This window comes from Mus musculus, chromosome 4, assembly GCF_000001635.26.
Source record: "Mus musculus strain C57BL/6J chromosome 4, GRCm38.p6 C57BL/6J".
Taxonomy (NCBI): domain Eukaryota; kingdom Metazoa; phylum Chordata; class Mammalia; order Rodentia; family Muridae; genus Mus; species Mus musculus.
In genome coordinates, this window is record NC_000070.6 from 152,272,983 (window position 1) to 152,296,727 (window position 23,745).

Here is a 23,745-nt window from a genome sequence, read left to right on the forward strand (position 1 = left end):
TCTATTTATAACCACGGCTGCCTAGATGGGAGCTGGTCTGTCTACAAAGGGGCCTGACCACTCCCAGAAACCTTGGGGAGTGTGAGAGGGCACATCTGGAGCCATCCAGGGCCCTCCATATTGGTGTGAACCCTTTCTCCATAACAAACCTCCACTACTGACCCTGGCGCCCGAGGGTACAGAAGGTAAAGCTACTGAGGGTGGCTTGCAGAACAATTACAATTGATGTAGGTCTGGTCCTAGGGACCCACCTTCCTATGGCCACAGCTTGCCGGCCCAGGGAGGCTAAAGGACAGTCCTATCCCACACAACCCTGGGTGGCCTAGAAGACTGTACCATTGTGTCACCTGAAGAGGGGCCAGGAGGTTAGCTCTACCCTTTCTGACTGGAGAGGTCTTAAGGGCTCCCACAAAGAACAGGACATTTTCCTCCGCATAGGAGCAAGGAGGGGCATATGGTGGTGACAAGCCTGTGTCCCACTAGAAATGTTAACTGGAGGTAGGCTCCAGGAGGGGAGGAGGAGAGCCGGGAATAAGGCTTCAAATCCTGGTTCTACCAATTCACTTGGTTGCTCAGAGCCTCAGAGGGGACAAGGCTGAGTCAGTTGGGGAGGGCCAGTCACTCTGCTGCCCCGAGAACCTTGCAGTATTCCAGCAGTGCCCAAGGCACAGGGATAGTAGGTTGGAACCTTTGGCTGACCCAGCCCTGCCTTCTGCTACTTTTGATTCCTGACCCTGCAATCTGATTCCTAGAAACCGCTAGGTCTCAGGTGCACGAATCCTGTCCCTTGTCCTCAAGGATGCTAACTAACCCTCTGACGTGGCTTCCTCTCTGACTCCCCATATTCCCTGTCCTCCATCTGCGTCCAATCTCCCCTTTCTCTGGCCCACGAACCCCGCCCCTCAACTCCAGGCGGTTTAGAGGCGGTGGCCTGAGTGACCCAGACCCGAGGGGCCCCGGCGTGGGCGGGTCCTGTCGCACGCTCCAAGGGGCATCACTGCGGCTGCTGGGTCTACGTGGCTGCTGGGAGTGGGGGGCCAGTGCGACGCGGCCGGGAAGGCGGGGCGCGGCCAGGGGGCGGCGCGGAGGCCCCGGCAGAGGCATGCGCCCTGGTCCGCCCCCCGCCCCCGGTCGCCCGAGAGCAGCCAGCTGAGCGGCGGGAGCCGAGTGCGGCCGCGGCGGAGGCGGCGCCCAGGGAGGGAGGGCGGCGGGGCCAAGCGCAGCGCAGCGCTCTGGGCATCGGCAGCCTCCACCGCCAGGATGCCCCGGCCCGAGGGCCGCTCCGCCGCCAGCCACCCCCGCGGCCCCTGGCGGCGGGCGCTCAGTGCCGGGGCGCGGGAACCGCAGCCGGAGCCAGAGGCGGGAGCAGCGAGCCGGAGCCACGGGCGCCTCAATGCCGGGTGAGCGCCGCCGCCCTGGCCCAGGGGCACCGAAGGGGAAATCCGGGAGGGAGGACTGGACGAGGAGGCGCTTTGAGCACCTGGTGGGATACCGGGTCCGTCGGATTGGCCGTGGGCAGCGTTTAGGGCCAGAACGCCTCACCACTAAAAACTTAGGGACCTTGGGGTAACTTCTCCGTGCCAGCCTCTCCCTAGGCTCTCTGCTCCCGGGCCTGACAGTGTAGTCCTGGGCGGCTCGCAGGAGTCAGAAGGGGCTACTTTGTAGGTCCCAAGCCCCCCCCCCCACTCCGTGCCTAGTGCAAACTGGGGGTGTGAGTTGAGGCACAGTCCCACCCCCAAGCTGGATCCCCAGGCTGTTGTTTGGACGCGCCCTCGGAGCTGGCACTGGAAGACCCACAAAGACCAGGCCGGCAGGGGTGCGCCTTTTAGGGGCGGGTAAATGAACGAACCGAGCCCTGGGAGACCTATAAGTGGTGTAAAGGGGTGTGCACTGAGCCCTGCACCACCGTCCAGCTGGGGTTTTGGAGACCCTTTGACACACCAGAGGCCAGCTAGGAGGTGAAATCACGAAGCGTAGGCTCCTGGGAGACCGGTGGGCGCAGCCCGAGCCCGGGGAATCCTTTCAAGTTCTGGGTTCTCTTTGTTGCGCAATACAGCCCTAGGGCTGCACGGCCTCATTGGCCCAGGGTCCTGACGTCAGGACTCGGCCCTACCCACAGACCCAGCGGAGGGAGGAGGATTCAAGGCCTGGGTGGGTCCCTAGATTGCTTTACCTGCTTGGTGACCTTCCGTGGGGAGGGAGCTGTGGGATTCCTGACATGGAAGCATCCTCCTGGAAATGTTGGAGGTGCTTGGAATTCGAATCCGAAGGAGCTTGCTGACTAGCTCAGCCGGTGGGACCCAGTGGGGTCTGGCCCCAGTGACTGCTGTTTCAGGATCTGTGGGTGTCAACAGATCTGTGGGTGTCCCCACAACCTCTCCACTCCAGAACATTCCTCCCCTCCCAGAATACAGCCTCCAGGATTGCTGGGCCCCAGCATGGCCTGCCCTGGCCAGCACTTTCCTCTTAACTGCCCTCAGCTTGGAAGCGACCTTGTTGCCAAAGTAGGATCTATCCTGCAGGGACAAGCCACTCAGACAGACCTTGCTTTTAGGGACAGTAAATGTTCCTTGTCGGGAACATTTTAGAAGGGCTTGAGAGACCAAGGCTTTGGTGTTTGATGAGTGAAGTTTGAATCTTGGCTCGGGTACATAAAGATGTTGGCAGGTGATTTCAACTCTCTGCCTCTCTCTAAAGGAGATGGTATCGTTAGCATCCATTACAAGACAGTGGGAGAAGCGCACCTCCCTCCCTTACCCACCCGCACCCCTCAGTCCTATACACCATTGAAACCTGGGAGAAGATTCCTATACCTCGAGCAATCCGTTAGCCCAGGGAAGCGCTGTCTGCTCCCCGTACATCTGGCCCCACTCTAAGCACATTGCCTGGCAGAGAGCATCAACTCCTTTCAAGAAAGGCTCTGTCATGCCTGATTTCTGGATTGGAAAACCAAGGTGCAGGGGTGGAGCTGGGCTGGGTTCCGGCTTCCTGAGTCAAGTCCACAATATTCTTTCCCCTTCACCTGATAACCTCCAGTCTGCAGCTGAGAAGGCTAGCTAGGTCCAGGCGCTGTTGGTGACGGGTACCCTCTGATAGGCCACACTGCCTCCCAGACTAGTTTCTGCAAGCAGCACCTTAATAAATAAATGTTTGGGCAGACATTGCCGTGCCTGCAGCAGACTTCCACCCGAGGATATTAAGACACTATGTGCACGGAAGACCCTTCCCCCGCTCAGGGTCTGGGCAGGCCTGGGACAGGCACACAAAAGTAAGAAAAAAGTAAGCAGACCAAAAGGACTGTGTGGAGAGGCGGAGGCACATAGATGCCTGGAAGTTTAGGGCCAGCCTGGTCTACATAGTGAGCTACGTAGTACAACCAAGGCTACATAGGGTGGTGACTTTGTCTCAAGACATTTTCGATTTTTAAAGAGAAGGAATTGTAGACAAGACTATCCGAGAATGTCTCTGCTGGCCAGCTCAGCTTGGTTTTCCCAGTGTGAGAGAGAGCTGGGAATGTTGGCTGAGGCTGCTGCAGTTCCCCATCTGCCCCAGCTGGTGGCGCTGTGGGGTGGGGGGCTGGCAGCTAATGGGACTACAGGTGGCCTTCACTTAGCCTGGGGCTCTGGAGTGCTGACAGACTGGAAGACGGAATGGTAGGAGGGAATTGCCTCTCAGCCTGCTGGTAGAGTATGGTGCCTCCTCTAACCTTAAACCTCCTGCTCAGCATCCAATGCCCTTTATCCCATCCGAAGGCACCTGGCAGTTCCTCTACAGCCAAGGCCTGGGCTCTTGGGTGTCTCCAGGCCAACACTAGTCCATAGGACCGGCTGGGTGCGAGCCAGGCAGGCCCAAGTGCTGGCTGCTACCTCACAGCACCTACTGTGTGTGGGACCTAGCTCCCAACATGCTGCTGTCCCAGCACAGCACACACTATGTGATACCTGGGCCCTAGGCTTTAAATATGTGGTGTCTATCCACTTAGCTTTCCACAGAAGCAGCAAAGCTCTTCTGCAGGTTGGGGCCTTGCCGCTGCCCACAGCCAGTGCTGCAGCTCCGGTCAGTTGCAGTCTCTCTGTGAGAGACTCCCAGGGTGGGTGGTGAGTGGTGGCCAGCTCCTCTCTACCTCACAGATCACTTGGAGGATCAGAGAAGGCAAAGGGCAGTATGGGGGTGGGGCTGCTGGGATAAATGAAAGTCTAAGTGTCTGGAATGTTTTGGGGGAGGGGATTTTGAAACACAGGATGGTGAGAGAGCTGTGAGGAGAGGAGAGGAGAGGATATACATGGGGCGAACCTGTCCATCTGAGGCACCCAAATCCCCAACACTCCAGAGACCAAAGAGGATCAGGAGTTCAAGACCAGCCTTGGGCTGTCTCAAGTGACCAAGGCATGCTTGTCACTTAGAAGGCACCCAACACTTAGAATACAGGAGGGTGGCTGCAAGTTCAAATCCAGCCTATGTCTGTGTAGCAAGTTCCATGGTAGCCAGGGTTGCAGAGTGAGACCCTGTTCTTAAAGATCCAGAGTGAGGATGGAGAGATGGGTTGGTGATGTGAAACACTTTGTGCTCTTGCAGAGGACCCGGGTTCAGTTCCCAGTCCCCGCGTGCTGACTCGCAGCCGACTGGAACTCCAGTTCCAGGAGACCTAAAGTCCTCTCCTGTTCTAGAAACAGTTGCGGTATACTGGCAGAACACTCATACATATAGTACAAAAATAAATAAATCCAAAGACACTCAGTTTTGGCCCAGCCTGGCCTGAGACTGTAAGCGAACAGGTGGCTTGTAAGAAAGTTCAGATTCAGGGCTGGTGAGATGGCTCAGTGGGTAAGAGCACCCAACTGCTCTTCCGAAGGTCTGAAGTTCAAATCCCAGCAACCACACGGTGGCTCACAACCATCTGTAACAAGATCTGACGCCCTCTTCTGGAGTGTCTGAAGACAGCTACAGTGTACTTACATATAATAAATAAATCTTTAAAAAAATAAAATAAAAGAAAGTTCAGATTCTAGGCTGGAGAGATGGCTCAGTTAAGAACACTTGCTACTCTTCCAGACCACCTGTGTTCAGTTCCCAGCATCCCTCAAGTGGCTCAACTGCCTAGTTCCAGGGGATCTGACGCCCTCTTCTGGGCTCTGAAGGTATCTGCATGCATGTGGTACACACCCTTAACGGTCAGGCCCACTGTGGCTGGAGAGACTGCTCAGTGGTTAAGAGCACCAACTACTTACTCTTCCAGAGGTCCTGAGTTTAGTTCCCAGCAACCACATGGTGGCTCACATCACATGATGGGATCTGCTGCCCTCTTCTGGTGTGTCTGAAGATACCTGTAGTGTACATGTCCATAAATAAATAAATAAACCTTAAAAAGAAAAAAAAAGATGCTTTAAAAAAAAAAGATTTATTTTATGTATGTGAGTACACTGTAGCTGTATAGATGGTTGTGAGCCTTCATGTGGTTGTTGGGAATTGAATTTAGGACCTCTGCTCGCTCCGGTCGGCCCGCTCGCTCCGGTCAACTCTGCTCACTCAGTCCCTGCTTGCTCCGGCCCAAAGATTTATTTATTATTATATGTAAGTACACTGTAGCTGTCTTCAGACACACCAGAAGAGGGTGTCAGATCTCATTACAGATGATTGTGAACCACCATGTGGTTGCTGGGATTTGAATTCAGGACCTTTTAGAAGAGCAGTCAGTGCTCTTAACCACTGAGCCATCTTGCCAGCCCAAGATGGAGGCTTTATGTGACCTTTAAAAAAAAATCAGCACACACACATAAAATAAATCTTAAGGAGAATTCAAGAAAGGAATCGCGTATTCCAAGCCTTGATCAGGAATGAATACAAATGAGGGGATGTGTACTTAGTTGGCACCCCTGTGCACTACCCCTTAGGCCTTCAACCCAGTGAGAAATGAGATTCTGGAGACAACATCCTGTTGTAAGCCAGGGCCACACAAGTGGGGACTCTTCCCTTCTCCCATCTGGTGCCACTGTCAGAGTCCTCACCAAGTGCTCCTCACCCCCTCCGCAGCTGCTCGTGGTCCCTGGAGTCACCGGGCCCCCACGTGTGAGGGCAGCAGCGTTACAGAGAGGCCTGGCTCTGAGGAGGATGCCCCGGCCGCTCGCCAGCTCCAGTCTGCACCATGAGTGATGAGCGGAGGCTGCCCAGCAGTGCGGTAGGTTGGCTAGCATGCGGAGGTCTGTCGCTGCTAGCCAACGCCTGGGGCATCCTCAGTGTGGGTGCCAAGCAGAAGAAGTGGAAGCCGCTGGAGTTCTTGCTTTGCACGCTGGCAGCCACCCACATGCTCAATGTGGCGGTACCCATCGCCACATATGCTGTGGTGCAGCTGCGGAGGCAACGTCCCGACTACGAGTGGAACGAGGGCCTCTGTAAGGTCTTCGTGTCGACATTCTACACCCTCACACTGGCCACCTGCTTCTCTGTCACCTCCATCTCCTACCACCGCATGTGGATGGTCCGATGGCCAGTCAACTACCGGTGAGCGCAGGACAGCCTGGTGTTCTGAGGGAGGGGCTGTGCTTGAGGCAAAGGCATGCCTGGTGTACCTGTATGAGGGCTCCAGAATGGGTGATGGGGTTGAGGGCTGGCATAGTCTGGGGCTACTGGGGGGGGGGTGTGCGTGTTGAGGTAGTTATGGCAGAATGTTAGTGTAGCTTGGTACACAAGTGCCTCGTGAGAGGGACAGGGACACGAATAGCTTTTGAGTGAGGTACAAGGCTCTGCCATGATGGCTGGGTGGAGGCTACAGTGTCAGTGGGGAGGGATGGTCTGGGCCCTCTGTGGTCCCATAGAGGCCTGTGAGTAACACCAGGATTCTCTATTCTGCCCTGCTCCCTGCCAGGCTGAGCAACGCCAAGAAGCAGGCGGTGCACACAGTTATGGGCATCTGGATGGTGTCCTTCATCCTGTCGGCCCTTCCTGCCGTTGGCTGGCACGACACGAGCGAGCGTTTCTACACCCACGGCTGCCGCTTCATCGTGGCCGAGATTGGCCTGGGCTTCGGCGTCTGCTTCTTGCTGCTGGTGGGAGGCAGCGTGGCCATGGGCATGGTCTGCACAGCCATTGCCCTCTTCCAGACACTGGCCACGCAGGTGGGGCACCGGGCTGACCGCCGCACCTTCACCGTGCCCACCATCGTGGTGGAAGACGCACAGGGCAAGCGTCGCTCCTCCATTGATGGCTCAGAGCCTGCCAGAACTTCGCTACAGATCACGGGCCTTGTGGCCACCATTGTGGTCATCTATGACTGCCTCATGGGTTTCCCTGTGCTGGTGGGTGAGGTTTGATGGGTAGGGAACCTCTCAGGGATGTGGCTTCTAGGACAGCCTGGGGACTGATGGCTGAAATGATAAACCTGACTTTTGAGCTGTCAGTTAGCACTCCCATTTTATGGATTTGGCAGACAGGGTTCAGAGAGGTTCAAAGTCAGGGTAGAAGGGTGAGATGAACCTCGACAGCTAGGACCTTTTTGTCACACTGTAGGCGGTCTTTCCCAGGATGCAGTAGGTAGATAGGGAACACTGAGTTGGCATAGGGCAGGCCCCTAACTTTCTGTGATATTGCGCTTTACCCTAAGGACCGGAGAAGGTCAAATTAAAGACTCACTGGAAGAAGGCCTTGCTAGCCACAGTCCAGGGAGACTGCCTGGTCTCTTCTGACCAGCCAGGACTAGGCTGAAGTCTACACTCAGTAGACAGCTCCTGCCCCAGGAGTTCTGAAGAAATGAGAGCCCAGGCCAGGGCCAGCCTGCTCACAGCCAGGAGGGTTTCATCCCTGAGATGACTGCAGGCCAGTCCTAGAGAGGTGCTAGCTCAGTGGCAGCTTCAGAGTCACACTGCTCCCAGCAGGCCCCGCCCCCTCCCACTCTGACAGTGGGGCTGGATACCCCTAGTCCTTGTGCCGATGAAAACACTGGCTGTTCTTGCAGAGGACCTGGGTTTGGTCCCCAGTATCCACATGGTGGCTCACAACCATCTGTAGGCATGCACACGGTGCACATACATACGTGCACACATACATACATGCACATATACATACATGCACACATATATACATGCACACATATATACATGCACACATATGGGCAAAACACAAATGCTTAGAAACTATACAAAATCTGTTAGAAAAGAATTCTTACCTTCTGCAGCGTGGGGTGGTTTGAGCCCATTTCACAGATGAGGAAACAGAGCCCCAGAAAAACTCAGGCGCTTTCCAAGGATCACACAGACTGCAGAACAGACATGATCTGCCCATTTTTTTTTTTTTTGGTGTCATTAAACACTTTGCAAACAGATGTGGGGACCCTGGTAAGAGCCCTAAAGGCCATCTGGTTAGACCCTTTGACTATTGAGTCGCCTCTAGGGTCTGAGCTTCTGGGTAGGGTCAGAACTGTGGCCCAGGAAGACACAGGAGTAGACAGAAAAGTGCAGGCTTAAGACCTGTTCCTCCTAGCATGGTCCTATAGAAGCAGGTGGCAGGAACCCATGTCACATCGGCCCATGGGCACCCATGAGGCCGCAGCACTGAGGAGCAGTTTACACAGCTGACCTGTACGCAGGGTAGGCACAAGCCTCTGCCTTCAGCCACTCAGCCAGCCCCTTCCTGTGGCCCGGAGCTTTCCACAGCCACCTTCTAGACCTTCTTTTCCTCTGGGCAGTGGGTTATGTGCTCTGCCACACAGATGGGGCAACCGTAGCCGGGAGGGATGGTGTGGGAGTCCGGGTACTAACCCTGTGGGAGTCGGCCTAACCCTGTGCCCACAGGTGGTGAGCTTCAGTAGTCTGCGGGCAGATGCTTCAGCACCCTGGATGGCGCTCTGTGTCCTGTGGTGCTCCGTGACCCAGGCCCTGCTGCTGCCTCTGTTCCTCTGGACTTGTGATCGTTACCGGGCGGATCTCAAGGCAGTCTGGGAGAAGTGTGTGGCCCTTATGGCCAACGACGAAGATTCTGACAATGGTAAGGATGGCCTCAGGGCGCCCCCCCACCCCGAGGAGGACAGCGCCTTCGTGAGATCACTGGGGGTGGGGTCAGCTGAACAATAGCGATTTGGTATGCCCTCACCTCATGGCACTTAGGTGACCCTGTTCTCCACCGCTAGACATTCCTGTGGCAACACAAGTCGGCACCAGGAGCGGTCAGCCTTTGTGGGTATTTAGTCCCATGCAGTTCCCACCCTAAATCTCAGACGAGCAAATTAGCTTAATATGGAAGCCTCCGGATACAAAGCTAAAGTGTGTCATAGCTGGGATTTGAACTTGAAACCCTTTCCTGCCCTTTTCCAAAAACTAGTCCATTCCTTGGGAGGATTCCCTAATGCCTTCCCCGATGCCTTCCACAGCCCTATGCTTCTTTCTGTCCTATCCTGCAGAGACCAGTCTAGAGGGCAGCATCTCCCCCGACATGGTATTGGAGCGCTCTCTTGACTATAGCTATGGAGGTGACTTCGTGGCTCTGGACAGGATGGCCAAGTATGAACTCTCTGCCCTGGAAGGAGGCTTACCACAGCTCTACCCTCTGCGGCCACTGCAGGAGGATCGGATGCAGTATCTGCAGGTAGGTTGAGGCAGAGCAGAGGAACCTCATGTCTGTGGTGCCTCCCCTCTTCTCCTTTTCTCCTCTCCCCTCCTCTCTTTCCCTCTCTTCTCTCTCACACAACCTATGCGGGTGGGCCATGTTCCCCGTGCTGTGGAAGAGGGGTCCATTGGTGTCTTGTGCTGTAAACCTTTCCATGAGCCTTCGCTCCAACCGACCCAAGCTTCAGCCAACACCCAGCTTCAGAGAGGTTGTCACCTGCCCCAAATCTCACTTCTCCAAAGCAGGGGGCCCTTGTCCCTGACCCACACACTGCTCTGCAGGGCGCGGGGAGGCATCGGTGCGGGTTTCCAGGAGGGCAGCCCTGTTTCAGCCCGGCCGGGTGCTCGCAGGTCCCGCCCACCCGGCGGTTCTCCCACGATGATGCCGACGTGTGGGCAGCCGTCCCGCTGCCCACCTTCCTGCCACGCTGGAGCTCGGGCGAGGACTTGGCAGCTCTGGCACACTTAATGCTGCCCGCGGGCTCCGACCGGCGGCGCGGGAGCCTGCTGGCCTTCGCCGAGGATGCGCCCCCGTTCCGCCCGCGCCGTCGCTCTGCCGAGAGCCTGTTGTCCCTGCAGCCCTCGTCCCTAGACGGCGGCCCGCGTCACGCGCAGGACTCGCCTCCCGGCAGCCCGCGTCGCCGCCCCGGGCCTGGCGCCCGCTCCGCCTCGGTCTCGCTACTGCCCGACGCCTTCGCGCTGACCGCCTTCGAGCGCGAGCCGCAGGCTCTGCGTCGCGTGCCCGCCCCAGCACAACCCTTCCCCGCTGCCCGGGACAGCGCGGAGCCTGCTGAGGTCCCAACGCCCCCTGGTGGCCGTACGCAACGCAGCCAGGGACGCCGGGCCGCGCGCACGCACGTGGGGCCCCTGCAGAGCAGCCTGAGCGCATCTTGGGGCGAGCCAGGCGGCTTGCACGCGGCGGGCTGCGGCAGCATTAGCAGCTTTCTGAGCTCGCCCTCCGAGTCCTCGGGCTACGTCACGCTGCACTCGGACTCGCTGGGCTCTGCGTCCTAGGGCTCCCAGAGACGCCATGCAGAGCGTGGCGCCATGAAGAGGCACAGCGCCAAAGATGCTCCCACAGGTGTTGGGCGACAATAAGCGCCACCTAAGCTAGGGGTGAATGGATGGTGGACTCTGCGCTTCTCTTACAGTTCTTTCCTTCTGGTGTCGCCTGGAGGGACGACTGGCCACCTTGGATGGCTGCCCAGGACATGGACCTGCTCCTGGGCAAGGCATCTCCCAGGAAGGGGCAGGCTGTGCCTGTGTAGCGAGTGGCATCTGCACTTTTTGTACAGCTCTGAGGCTAGACCAGGGCGTAGGGAACCCTGAGACCCGACCACCATGAGAAAGTACGTTCCTAGAGAAGCTTAAGCCGGAAGTCACGACTGCATCCAACTTCCTGCACTGCCGCTGCCTCACCTCAAGGTGTAGCATGTAGAACGACCCCAAGCACAAGGGTCTTCAGAGCCCAAACAAGTTCTATTGAGCAGGCGTCCCATGTGGCCTGCCTCAGTTTCCCTATCTCTAAGAGTGAATGACCATGATACATCTCTCAGGGCTGTTTGAAGAACTCTCCCGGTCTGTGTGCCCTCGCACTTGAATGGACCAGGTGTGAGAGGTAGTGAGGGCCCTTTGTTAGGGTCAGCCTTCAGCACGTGGGCCCCAATTGAGGCCCCTCAGTCTTAATGACCTTTGCCCTCTTGGAGACTTGCCCCACTTTAGCTAAAGCACAACACCATGGGTATATAACAGCCACCTGGACCCCTGTTAGTGTCCCCATGCTCAAAATTCCACCATATTGCCTGTCTCCCACTATGTCGGCCGCTTCCGTGGTCCTGCTGTGAAGGCTGCTGGTGCCTATCGCAGAGAACCAAAGCTCGTGGAAGTGGACTTTCGTGTCTCAGTGCCCATCTCCAGTTTTGCCTCCCACAGGCAAAGTCCTTGGAAAGGGTGTCCTGTACCCCACTTCCCCTGCAAGAAGGGCTTTGCTCTCTCCTGGGTCTGGGCTGTGCCAGGGACATGGGTATTCCCAGGAGAGTCTGGGAGCTGGGAGCAGAGGGGGAGAGCTGTCACCAGACAGCGGACCCTCTGTGTTGGGACCTGGAGATAGTCTTAAGGCCAGCACAGAACCAGCCTGTGTCTCCTTGTTCTTGAGACGTGGTGGACAGGCCTGTCTCCTCTCCCTCTGCAGACAGATTTCCAACCACAGCTGGGGATGAGGGAGGAGGGCTGGCCTACCCTAGGCCTCAGAGGTCTCTGTTATCCCTGGTTAAGTAAAAGATCAGCCACCACAGAAGAGTAGAGCAGGGGACTGTGGTCCATGATTGGATTTGGGAGAAGCTGCCTCTGGCCATTTGCTGCTGTGCCTTCAGGGACTGACATGTCATACAGGGGCAGAGGCCACCAGCTAGCCACTGTCTCTCTCACAGGTCTCAAATGACCAATTTACCACTTGGGTTTCACTCTGTATTTTGTATTCAATGGCAATACTTGTAGTGGGGACATAGTCCCCCTCAGTCACTCCTGATTTTTACAAAACTTTAAGGGCAAACCCTGAACTGAGGGCCGTAGGCACCTAGGGCTCTTTCCCACACTAAGTCCAGCCTCCCTGTTTGCTGACAGCTCTAGCTATCTCTATACCACCACCCAGCCCAGAGGCAGGGATTCGTTTGTATTTTTTTTTTTTTTGGAAAAAACAAAACAAAACAAAACAGCGTTTCTTTTCTGTACAGGACCCAATAAAAAATTCCTCATGGTTTGCACACATCCTTCTGAGGCTGGTTTCATGGAACCGCCTGCTCCCCAAGTCTCTCTACATCTAGAGCCTGAAGCCTAGGCCAGTACGTTCCCTTGGACTTGCCATGTCTCCAAGCAGATGGTGCAGTCTCACCTGGCCATCGAGACAGACCTGAGTCCTCAACTGTAGGAAGCAGCATGTGGGCCCCAAAGCCCATGGTCCTTTGTCACAGGTGGCACCTGTGATAAAGGCTAGGATTCGACCCCCTCTGTGAACTTGATTCAGGACTAGGACTGGGTGTGTGCCCTGTGAGATCCTTGACCTTCCCACACATTCTGATGCCCCTGAAATTCACCGGTGGCTCTGTCTGGTCCTCGCTGAGAGGCCGCCACCTGGCGGTAGCAGAGAAAAAAAATCTTGGCGTTTTTCCCACCTGGGTAGCTGACCAGAGGCCACTTTGAGATGGCCATAGCTGGAACTTCTGCACTCACCCGTGATCCAAAGAGCTTGCGTGTGGGATGGCGTGGGTTAAGGTGGGATAGCCAAGTTGTAAAGAATCCTGAGAAGACCGGCAAGTTTACCCACAGGGCAAGAGTCACCCCAAACTTGAAATTACCCCATAGTCGATATTTGTGGTGCACTCAGGTCTCAGTCTCTGTATTCACGCCCAGTCTTTATTCATAATTGTATATTGGTAATAAGAGATTCTGGGATTTTGCACTGGACCCCAGACTGGTCCACGACAGGAGCCCTCTCCCCAACACAGTCGACGCTCATGGTAACTAACAGGCTCTTAGTTCGAGTCCAGGGCTCAGAAGGCACTAAAGTGGTCTTTGCAGAACACAAAATGCTCAGGTCTCAGCAGTGCTAAGCAGGGATGGGTGGGACCCAGGACTATAGATTGTGGCTAGGCGGGGCGTCGGGCACGCAAGTACCTTAGGGGCGGATCCAATGTTCTACGCCAGCACGCCGCAGCCATAAGTATTTGCGCAGTTGAGGGCCTGAGAGCGCCCCAGCAGTGTGGAATCGGTGTAGAGGGGGTGATGGGTTTCGATGGTAGTGAGAAGGTCTTGGGTGGTGATAGGATGGGAGCCCCTTGCTGAAGGGGCGGAGCCCGGCCCGCTTTGTGCCGGTGGGAACGGAGCGCGCGAGGCCGGTTGAATGGGCCAGGGCGGGGCAGCGATTCTCCTCGCTGCGAGGGGTCCGCTCTGTGCTGCAAGCAACCGCGACCTTCTCACCGTGACGCAGCCGTGGAGAGGGGGCAGGGGCGGGCTGCCAGCCCCGGGTCCCTGGGAAAGGGGTACAGCTCACCCGTCCCCTCCCATCTTCTCTAGAAGCGGGAGGTAGAGAGCTGGTCTGGATGGAGTGGGTGGGGCTGGAGTGGATGAGTTCACCTAGCAGTGCAGACCCGAATCGCCAATGGTTCCGTGGATTTCCTGCACTCCCCCCCCCCAGGCCACCGATTGATAGAGTTCCTGCAGTCACCATGGGTGCCCCAAAATAGTTTCCCCAGACTAGATGGCGGGGTGATGGGGACGTGGGGAGAGAGCTTGAGTCTAAATCCTTGCCTACGTCTCACCACGGTCGCCACACGCGAAACCCGGGTCTCGTACTCTCGGCCTGGCAGTTTGATGCAGGATGTGGTGCCACAACATCGGTGGAAGACTCAAGGAGACCTCCAGGGAGAGGGAGCGGGGACTGCGGGGAGTGGGAGCCACCTGCAGCGCGACTGGGGGCCCAGATGGCCGGGAGGCAAGGGTTGAGAACAGAGGTCGCCTGTGGGTTGGCGCTGTCCGTGGTGCTGCCTTCCCTGCGCTGGAGCAGCAAGGGGCAGCGCAGGCCGCTGTCTCCCTCTCCGGGCCGAAGCCTCTGGCTCACGCCACGCAAGCCGCCTTGGAAGCCGGACGGGTAGTCCACCCCACTGGGTACTGGCCAGAGTCCTGGAGGAAGGAAGGGAGGGGAGAAGGGAGTGGAAGGGAAGAGATGTGGAGGAAAGAAAAGGGAGAGAAGCATAAAGACAAGAAATAAGATGCTCTCCTCAGTGGGGCAGACCCACTCACACTGCGCCTGCAAGCCCACGGCCAGACAGACCTTAGCTTCCTTTCCGCACTTCTGCCTCAGCTAGGTGATGGACCCTCCTAACCTAGCTGTCCACCACAGCTCTCCTGTCTACCCATCCCCCACCCCACCCCAGGTTATCACTTTGTAATGCAGGCAGACTGATCGCCAGCTCTCCCCTCCTGCCTCAGCAATCCCCCGTGGCCAGCTGTCACATGCCCCTCCTAGTGTCACACTGTGGATCGTCACTACCTTGCAGTGAGTTCTGGAGGCTTCTCATGTACTTAACACTCAGCTCCAGGATATCGGCCTTCTCCAGCTTTCGTTTCCGTATCTGTGGAGCCATAGAAAGATGCTTTTACTGGGCATCTCGGGAGGGAATGGACTGAGGACTCCCCTCCTCTCCTGCCTTACCTGATGTGAGTAGTGTCTCTCCAGAAGAGACCTCAGCTGCTCCAGTGACACGTTGATGCGTGCACGGCGCTTCTTCTCCATCAGAGGCTTGGAGATCTGTGGGCCAGACAGTAGTTTTTAGAGGGAAGGCCACAGCTTTCCAGGCCTCCACTCCCTCCAACCCAGGGGTTCCCACTTCCAGGGACTCTCACCCCCATACCCTTCAGGACCCCAGACCTTTCGGAAGCTGCTGGCTGGGCCACCGAGGCTGTCCCTCGATGTGGGCTCGGTGCCCATGCTGTGATGTTCACACAGGCAGTGGGCTGCATTGCCTTTATAGGGTACCTCGTTTACATGTCAATGGACCTCTAGGAACTAGAAAAACTCAGAGGGGGGGGAAGGGACAGAAAGGGGCCCCTTCCAATAGCTCAGGCTGCCTCTAGCTTTCTGGCTTCCCTTCCCTGCCTGCCTTGACTCACTACTGCTCCAGTCTCTCCCCAAGCCCACCCTCTGCAGGCATTATTGGGCCAGCCACTGTAGGTTCTGGACCTCACCACTATGTCTGCTTGCCAAGTCCTGGCTGCTTCTTAGCCAGCATTCTTCTGGTGGTCCTCCGCTATGGCAGGGAGCTTTGAGAGCTGGGGGCCGTCCTAAATGATGATGGTGGAGCTCTGGGTGTCCTGAGGCCTGATAAAGATGCTGAGGCAAGGATGCTGGCCAGTGATGCTTTTCTGCTCCCTTCACGCTCTGGCCACGCTGGGATGCTGAATTAGTCGCCCTAATGTCAGGACAATGTAGCAATTTTCTGCCTGTGGTTGCTCAAAGCCAGTCGCAAGCAGGGCCTGTGGGGGCCATGCAGTAACATGTGTCCCATTAAAGCGTGCAGCCCGCCCGCAGGGTCACAACAGGCCTCCTCCTTCTAAGGACCCCGCACGACTAGACTGTTGAGCGATAGGACCCATATATAGAGACTTGTAGCTGGGAGGCAGACCGCCCCACCCCCGTCCCTGGGGATCCAGGTATCTGGTGAAGGACCAGACTCTTAAGAGAAAGCATCTGAGCCACGTGCAGCGGTGCACATCTTTACTTCCGGAACTCGGAGGCAGGCAAATCTCCGAGTTCAAGGCCAGCCTGGTTTTAGAACAAATTCCAGAACAACCAGGAGAAATCCTGTCTGGGGATGTGATGGGGGGCAGAGAGACAGAGACAGAGACAGAGACAGAGTAACAGAGACAGAGTAACAGAGACAGAGTAACAGAGACAGAGTAACAGAGACAGAGACAGAGTAACAGAGACAGAGTAACAGAGACAGAGTAACAGAGACAGAGTGACAGAGACAGAGACAGAGACAGAGTAACAGAGACAGAGTAACAGAGACAGAGACAGAGTAACAGAGACAGAGTAACAGAGACAGAGTAACAGAGACAGAGTGACAGAGACAGAGTAACAGAGACAGAGACAGAGTAACAGAGACAGAGTAACAGAGACAGAGTAACAGAGACAGAGTAACAGAGACAGAGTAACAGAGACAGAGTAACAGAGACAGAGTAACAGAGACAGAGTAACAGAGACAGAGTGACAGAGACAGAGACAGAGACAGAGTAACAGAGACAGAGTAACAGAGACAGAGACAGAGTAACAGAGACAGAGTAACAGAGACAGAGTAACAGAGACAGAGTGACAGAGACAGACAGAGACAGAGACAGAGTAACAGAGACAGAGACAGAGTAACAGAGACAGAGACAGAGTAACAGAGACAGAGTGACAGAGACAGAGACAGAGACAGAGTAACAGAGACAGAGTAACAGAGACAGAGACAGAGTAACAGAGACAGAGTAACAGAGACAGAGTAACAGAGACAGAGTAACAGAGACAGAGACAGAGTAACAGAGACAGAGACAGAGTAACAGAGACAGAGACAGAGTAACAGAGACAGTGCCCACAACTTGGGTTCAGATCCTGTGGGCCTTCTGCTAAATTCAATGAGTGGGAGTGGGGACCGCTGATGCTCTGAGAGTCCAGACTATACTGTAGGTTTCTGTACACCTTTCCATTGTCCACGTTGTGGCGACAGAGGAAGTCCAGCAAAGGAGACTCTGGGGGCATCTGCTCTAGGGCAGGCTGGGCCTTCAGCAGGGCTGCAGTCAGTCCCCCCCACTCCAACTGGACCAGGAAGTTTGACTCTCGACTGTGACTAACAAGAAAGCTGACCTTCGGAGAAAATCTCCGGAGGAGTGTTCAAACCTAGATAACCCCTTCTCTTACACTGTCCTAGCCTTAGTTTGGGGGAGCAGGAGACTGAGCTAGTGTACCTGACAATACCTGTGAGGCCATAGGAAGTCTCCCAAGTCTGTGGCCAAATAACGGGGAGGAAGAGGCCTCTGTGAGACCTCAAGAGGATATTGCTGGGTCAGGATGCCCCCCAGATCGGGCACCTTTTTAACCCCCTCCACTTGCCCTCGTTCTGGGCATTGATGGGCCTCGTCTATGGCTCTCAAACGCCTAGCAGCGTGGAGAATCGAGCCCCGCCCTCTCCCTTTCAGGCCCAGAGAAAGGCGACCACAACTCTGGAACGTTCTCCTGCCGCTCCCCCACCCCCCGCCTTAGGGCGGGAGGGCCAGGTCTGGGTGGGTTTAGGCCCCGGGCTGGTGATGTGACTGAAGCCCAGAGGCGAGCGCTGCCACGCGCCGGGTAGCTTTAAAGCGCTCGGGCCAGTCGGCCCGGGAGGCCCCCTTGCAAGTAGCTACGGCTCTGGGGCTGTGGCGGCGCGGTACAAAGGCGCCGCGGGGCAGGCGGGCGGGAGGCACCGCACAAAAGGAGCAGCCGAGTGTTAAGGGCATTGTGCCTGGCGCACAAAGCGGCGCCCGCGTCCGCCTTCTCCAGGCCAAACTCCCGGCGCCCCGCGGCGCACGGGCCTCCAGCTGCCGCACATCTGTAGGAAGGCCGGGCGCGCGCCTCACCTGGGCGGGTCCTCTCCACCCTTCTTGCTCTCAAGCCAAGCCAGCAGCAGGGCAATTTGTCTTGTAATTACAATACTTCCCCAGAAACTGTTACCTTCTCCTTTCAGTCCAGTGCATTAGCAAACTAATGGTGCTGTGCACAGCTCTCCCGACGCACCGCGGGGTACCGGGCACTGGGCCCGCCCCCTCTCCAGAATTAGGGTCACTATAAAGTCCCCTTCTCTGGCCCCCCTCCAGCACCCCAGTACCCAGGGTTGTCTGGGCCATCACTCCCTCACAAACCTATGCCCAGGGATCCCGGCTGCACTGGGTGGGGCTGCACACGTGGATGGCTAAATGTTTCTTAGGTAGTGGAAAATTGACCACAAAATGCGCTTTTGCGCTAATTTGCAATGTTCTGCTTTGGCTGGAGGAAGTGAGGCCTGCCATGGGCAGGGACCGGATTCTCAATGGTTGCGCTCTGCTAGGATCTATTTAACAGGCCTGCCGCTCAGCGTCTCCCATTGCCCATGGGACAGTCTTTGGACAGGGGTCTGTCTCTCTGTGTGTGCAGACATCTCTGCGGTTCCTTCTTCCGTTGCTACAAAACACCTCCCAAAGTCTGCTCCTGCAGCTGAGGGTCGTACAAGATTATGTCCAGGAGGGACTCCCCTCTCCTCTTCACTCCCTTCTCCCAGAGCTCTGAAACAACCCTCTCCCTTCCACTAGGATAGCTTTCATCGCTGCATCTTCCTCCAGGCATCCTCTTCTCCCACTAAGTTAAGACCTTTGCATCCTGCAAGGTCACTGGAAAAGATGACAGGTAATGAGATGCAGGCTGACGACTGGTGCTCTGTCTGCCAGCAAGGATGTCTTACCTGCGTCCACAGGCAGACCCACCCAGAAGAGAGCTTTCCCAGCGGTAAGGAGAGACAGCTGCTCACTTTGTCCTCTCTGAGCAAGCTGTGTAAAGTATTCTTTCTCTTTTGGACTGCTTGGAAGGTCATGGACCAACTTAGAAACCCTGCTTATGCAAACGGGGATGTAGGCCACCGACTCCCTTTCCATCTTTAGCACTCAGGGTCCCCAAGGCACCTGGAAAGGAGCACAGGCCCAGGGGGAGGAGGGAAACCCAGGCCCCTTTTGCTCATGCAAGAAAAAACAAAACAAAACAAACAAAACAAAACAAAACAAAAACAACAACCCAAAACGTTCCTCTTAGAATTCCTGGGAGCTCTCGGCCCACCTCCACTCTACCCCCCACCCTTTCTCACACTTTGGAACTTAATCGGGAAAAGGGACCCGGTGACTTTGTGCCGTCTTCATTCCATTTCTCAAATTTGGCAAAAAGCACACACAGGTCTGAAAACAAAGTGGGGCAGGGATTTGAAGCCCCCCCCCCAAAAAAAAGTCCCACCTCCCTCCCATCCCGGGAGCCAGCAGCCTCGGGTCCTCAGTAGGAGGCACTTTATTCCTGCACTGCCAGCTTCAAACCAATGCTAAGTGATGAGCCTGGCACAAACTGGTATGGGTGCTGGTGGTAACTGGAAGAAGCCTGATCTCCTCTGCAGATGTGTCTCAAAGTGGGACAAAGTGATTGCTCTGTGTAATTAACTACCAGGGACGCAGCAGAAGCCCTGAAATGACTCAGAGGATTGTCTGCACATGGGGTTGGAGAGGCTGCAATTCTTTAACTTTCTTTAGCTGTGTTGAGACTTCCAATAGCCCAGCAGCCAAGGGCCCTTCAGGGGACAAAGGCGGGGACTTCAGTGAGTGTATGGACACTGGCCAGGCTGGCCCAGCTCAGAAAGAGTGAGTTCAGAGAGACCGTCTTTGTCCTGGCCTTTTGTGTCTCCCCTGAGCTGGCTCTAGTCTTTAAATATTTACCCGGCCCCTTTGTGCGCATATGACTTATGCACCGTGAGCTGATGAGCTCATAAATCACGCGTCATTTACCAGGCTGGAAAGAGGTGCTTTCATTCCTCCAGCCTGGGCCTGAGGACAGAAAACTTTCTTTTGGAAAACCGGGCTGTCTCCGGCAGAGATCTATAGCCACACTGGACAGACTCATCACTGCCCTCGGCTTCCACGTGCACTCTGTGTAGATCAGAGGATTTGAATAACCAGGGGCTGTGGGAGGGGGCGGGAGTGGGGACGCGCTGCAGAGGACTGGGACGAGAGCTTCCTGGGCTTTCCCCCCTGCTTGGCTTTAGGCTTGGACAACAGGAGCCAACTTTAGCCAGGGGATTTTGTGTGTGGTGAGCTGCTTGCTTATGTGCCTGTGTGAAGTGGCCGTGTTTGTCTCCTCCGTGCATCTTTGCACCTGCCTTGGGGTTACTCTGCTCTGCTCTTCATAGTCTCTCTTGCTCAATCAAACCGTGATGCTTAAGAAACAAAATGCTGGGGCTTGGAGAGATGGCTCAGTGGTTAGCACATTCTGGGGGTGCTGGAGAGGTGGCTCAGTGGTTAGTACATACTGGGGGCCTGGAGAGGTGGCTCAGTGGTTAAGAGTACATACTGATCTTGTAGAAGACATCTCATAACCACCTTTAACCCCAGTTCCTGGGGTGGGAGTGGGGGGTTCAACTCACCTCTCGCCTCTGCTCGCAGAAACAACATGCCCCAATATCAAAAGCGACCTGCCCTGCTCCCTGTCAAACCACACATTACCTGCAACTTCCTGTAGCTACTTACATACGTGTGCATGCGTGGACTCAAACGGAGAGCTCCTCTGCCTGGGCCCAGGCAGGAAGGCTGTGCTGGCCTGTGGTGGTGGCATTTAGGGATGGGGGAGGCTTGGGCTGCAGAGGGATCCTACTGCTTGAGAAAGAGGTCCTTTTGTGCTTGCCTGGAAGCTCCCAGGACAAAACACATTCAAATGCTTCCTTTCAAGAGAAGGCAAGCAGAGCATCCCGGCACTGGGCTTCTTCCCTTCCCGCTCTGGGTACACAGTGAATCCATTCCATTAGACTCCACTCCTCTCCTATTGGAAAAGCCTTTGTTTCCCTGCGTAGCATCTGGGTGTATCCCTCTCTGTGTGACTGTATCCCTGGGTGATATGCATGCATGCTCCCTGTGTGACTGTTCCTTGGGGCATATGCACTCTCTGTGTATAACTGTTTCCTTAGGTATGTATGTTCTTTGTGTGGGACTATGTAGCTGAGTCTGTGTGTGCTTGCTGTGTGTGGCTGTTTCTGAGCATACACGCTTTCCAATAGGACTGTATCTCTGGTTATATGCACTCTGGATGTGTGATTGCTTCTCTGCCTATAGACACTCTTTTGATGAAACTGTTTTACTGGGTATATGCATTTTCTGTGTGAATTTTTCCCTGGGTATACACATGGCTACATGTGTATAGATATGCCTGCTTGCCCTCTCCTCCAGCATGCCACTATGAGTTCTGGGACCTGACAGACCAGCAATTCCTAAAAAGTCCCATCCCCTGAAGCGCACCCCACCTGGCAGAGCTGGTCTTTTCCTTTCTCCTGCCTCTAGGTTAGGGCTGGGGCCTGGGGGAGATGACCAGGAAACAGGGTGGAGTTGCCCAAGCTCTCCTAACCCCCTGCCCTTAGTCAGTTACACTTTGCTTGGTGCCTAAGAGTGGAGATCAAAAGCTCAGGGCCCCCGCAAAGGCCTGGGGAGGGGCTTCAGCCAGAGAGAGTTTTGTAGTGAGGGGCAAGAAGCACCCTCTAGTGGCTGATGTGTCCTGAGTCTGGGAAGGCCACAAGGAACAACAGGACAGTAGCCCAGACTCCTGCTCTCAGCCAGGCCCTCCTACCAGTATGGTGCCACAGATGTCACCTTTATGTCTTGCTTGGCTTTAGTGTCAAATTAACACAGCCTAGTTATCTGAGAAGGAAGCCTAATTGAGGACTTGCCTAAGTCAAATTGTGCATGTCTGTGGGGACTGCATTCCTCAGGCAGGGGATACTCGACCGGATGAGAAAGCTAGCTAAGTATGAACCGGTGAGCCAGCCAGGAAACAGCGCTTATTCATGGTTCCTTCCTTGACTACACTCGGGGATGGACGATGACCTCAGCTGTAAGGCCACGAACCCTCTCCTCCTCAAGTTCCTTTGGTTCGCATTTAGGCGTAGCAACAGAAAGGAGGCTAGAACACCTTATTTGGTGTGTGTTGCTGGGGTTTTGAAACCCTTACATCTGTTTCTAGTTGCTGTCACCTCACTTTGACAAATGTCTCCCAAGCAGGATCTCAGCACAGTGCTATTCTTCCAGGTCTTTGTCTGGCACTCAGCAGAAGTCGCAGAGAACGCTGCTCTATAGCCTGCTCACTTGCCCGTTCTTAGCTTGCTTGCTTTCTTTCTTTCTTTCTTTCTTTCTTTCTTTCTTTCTTTCTTTCTTTCTTTCTTTCAGATTTATTTATTTACTATATGTAAGTACACTGCAGCTGACTTCAGACAACCAGAAGAGGGTGGCAGACCTCATTACGGGTGGTTGTGAGCCACCATGTGGTTGCTGGGATTTGAACTCAGGACCTTCGGGAGAGTAGTCGGCGCTCTTAACCACTGAGCCATCTCGCCAGCCCCCATTCTTAGCTTTCCTTATGTAGCCCAGGAACACCTGCCAAGGAATGGGCCCGCCTACATCAGTTATAATCAAGACGATCCCTCTCAAGTGTGCCCACAGGATTCTCTTGTCAGATGACTCTAGGCTGGGCCACTGTGACAAAGTAGGACACAGACAACTGTCAGTCCAACACAGTTTACAGGAAGGCAAGGTTCCTAGGAGTCACCTGCCTGAGGTCACCAAGACGAAATGCAGAATGTTGGAACCTGTGATAGCAGCCCAGGTCTCCATCCACATGCCCATTCACTGGGGCTCCTGCCAGGCTAGGACTTGCTGCTGAGCTACACACATGCAAGGCTCACTACAGCCCCGCCAGACCCTGTCTCTCATTTTGGTTAGGCTTGCTCTTCCTGGCCCTGCTTTTCAAATCTAGCACCAGCTCCTGGCTCCTCAGCGGAAATGGCTGCCCCATTTCCAGCAGCTGGCAAGTACTGGCAGTTCCTAGGGCCTTCCATGCAGCCTGCCTACCCTGTAGCCCTCCCGACCCAGAGCCTCTCTCCTGGACTCAAACCAAACCAATCCCACATCTAGCCTATCAGACAAAAAGCCTTCAGTTAGAACGTATGACGCCGACTTCTCTAGCATGAGATAAGATCTGGGATGATGGCTCACACCTGAAATTCTAGCCTTCAGGAGGGGAGAGACTGAAGGAGCAGAAGGAAGTTCAAGGGTCTTTTCCAGATAGCTAGAAAGTTTGGGGCTGCCCTGGGCTACAGAGGATACACTGTCTCAAAAGCAAAACAAGGCAGTGTGCAGTATTTCCCACAACTAGGAGGCAGAGGCAGATGATCTGAGCTGGAGCTGTTACATTCTAGGCTCCGCCCCAGTTATCTGGCAACAGGAAACAGACAGGAAAAGGGGCTCTTCGCCCCTCCTAGTTCTCTTATCCTGACTCTCTCTCTGACCCTCTTTTCTCTCTCTCACCACTCTCTCTCTCTACGTGTTTCCGGCTCTTTTCTCTTCTCTTCCTTCTCCTCCCCCTCTTCTCCTCCTCCTCCTCTTCTTCTTCTTCTTCTTCTTCTTCTTCTTCTTCTTCTTCTTCTTCTTCTTCTTCTTCTCCTTCTCCTTCTCCTCCTCCTCCTCCTCCTCCTCCTCCTCCTCCTCTTCCTCCTCCTTCTTTTTCTTCTTCTCCTTCTTCCCTTCTCCTCTTTTCTTTTTCTTCTCTCTCTCTCTCTCTCTCCTTCTCTCTCTACTCCCTTTTCAACTCCCCTTTCCGTGCCCTAAATAAACTCTATTCTACACTACAACCTTCGTGTGGCTGGTACCTCAGGGGAAGGGTCTGCTGATCCACGCCTCCCACACCTCACCATGCCGTGCTTTTCACATATCTTGGTCCCTTTTTATAAACCAACAGGATTCCAACCCGGTCAAACGACCTTGTGTTGTGCCTCATACAGATGTACAAATACACAGATGTACAAATGTACAGATTTAA

At 55.2% G+C, this 23,745-nt stretch overlaps 2 protein-coding genes across 12 annotated transcripts; one reads left to right on the forward strand and one right to left on the reverse strand.

Moving 5' to 3' along the window:
• Positions 1-1,123: 1,123 nt before the first annotated feature.
• Gpr153 (G protein-coupled receptor 153) lies at positions 1,124-12,360 on the forward strand. 3 transcript variants are annotated; one of them, XM_011250170.2, is made up of 6 exons: positions 1,124-1,400; positions 6,031-6,498; positions 6,863-7,112; positions 8,784-8,976; positions 9,389-9,573; positions 9,876-12,360. In XM_011250170.2, the coding sequence occupies exons 2-6, from the start codon at positions 6,143-6,145 to the stop codon at positions 10,605-10,607; spliced, it is 1,716 nt and encodes a 571-aa protein (XP_011248472.1). In that variant the 5' UTR covers positions 1,124-1,400; positions 6,031-6,142; the 3' UTR covers positions 10,608-12,360. The 3 variants fall into 3 exon arrangements, with proteins under 3 accessions (XP_011248472.1, NP_001361713.1, NP_848493.1); NM_001374784.1 differs by having other exon boundaries at positions 1,130-1,400; positions 6,863-7,292; positions 9,945-12,355; NM_178406.2 differs by having other exon boundaries at positions 1,380-1,400; positions 6,863-7,292; positions 9,876-12,355.
• Positions 12,268-18,929, reverse strand: Hes3 (hes family bHLH transcription factor 3). 9 transcript variants are annotated; one of them, XM_011250189.3, is made up of 6 exons: positions 17,836-17,998; positions 15,336-15,559; positions 14,994-15,079; positions 14,803-14,898; positions 14,641-14,722; positions 12,268-14,270 (listed from the first exon to the last, which is right to left on the reverse strand). In XM_011250189.3, the coding sequence occupies exons 1-6, from the start codon at positions 17,856-17,858 to the stop codon at positions 13,906-13,908; spliced, it is 876 nt and encodes a 291-aa protein (XP_011248491.1). In that variant the 5' UTR covers positions 17,859-17,998; the 3' UTR covers positions 12,268-13,905. The 9 variants fall into 9 exon arrangements, with proteins under 9 accessions (XP_011248491.1, XP_011248496.1, XP_011248495.1 ...); XM_011250194.3 differs by lacking the exon at positions 17,836-17,998 and adding an exon at positions 17,742-17,825; XM_011250193.3 differs by lacking the exons at positions 14,994-15,079; positions 17,836-17,998 and adding an exon at positions 17,742-17,800 and having other exon boundaries at positions 15,336-15,623.
• Positions 18,930-23,745: the final 4,816 nt, after the last annotated feature.

Coding starts and splice junctions, on each gene's coding strand:
- Hes3 (XM_011250189.3), bottom strand. CDS start 17,858: ATGCACTGGACTGAAAGGAGAAG. Junction 14,899..14,993: donor GGGTCCTGAAGGGTATGGGG/GTGAGAGTCCCT, acceptor TCTGGCCCACAG/ATCTCCAAGCCTCTGATGGA. Junction 14,723..14,802: donor AGAGACACTACTCACATCAG/GTAAGGCAGGAG, acceptor ATGGCTCCACAG/ATACGGAAACGAAAGCTGGA.
- Gpr153 (NM_178406.2), top strand. CDS start 6,143: ATGAGTGATGAGCGGAGGCTGCCCAGCAGTGCGGTAGGTTGGCTAGCA. Junction 8,977..9,388: donor CGACGAAGATTCTGACAATG/GTAAGGATGGCC, acceptor CCTATCCTGCAG/AGACCAGTCTAGAGGGCAGC. Junction 9,574..9,875: donor ATCGGATGCAGTATCTGCAG/GTAGGTTGAGGC, acceptor ACTGCTCTGCAG/GGCGCGGGGAGGCATCGGTG.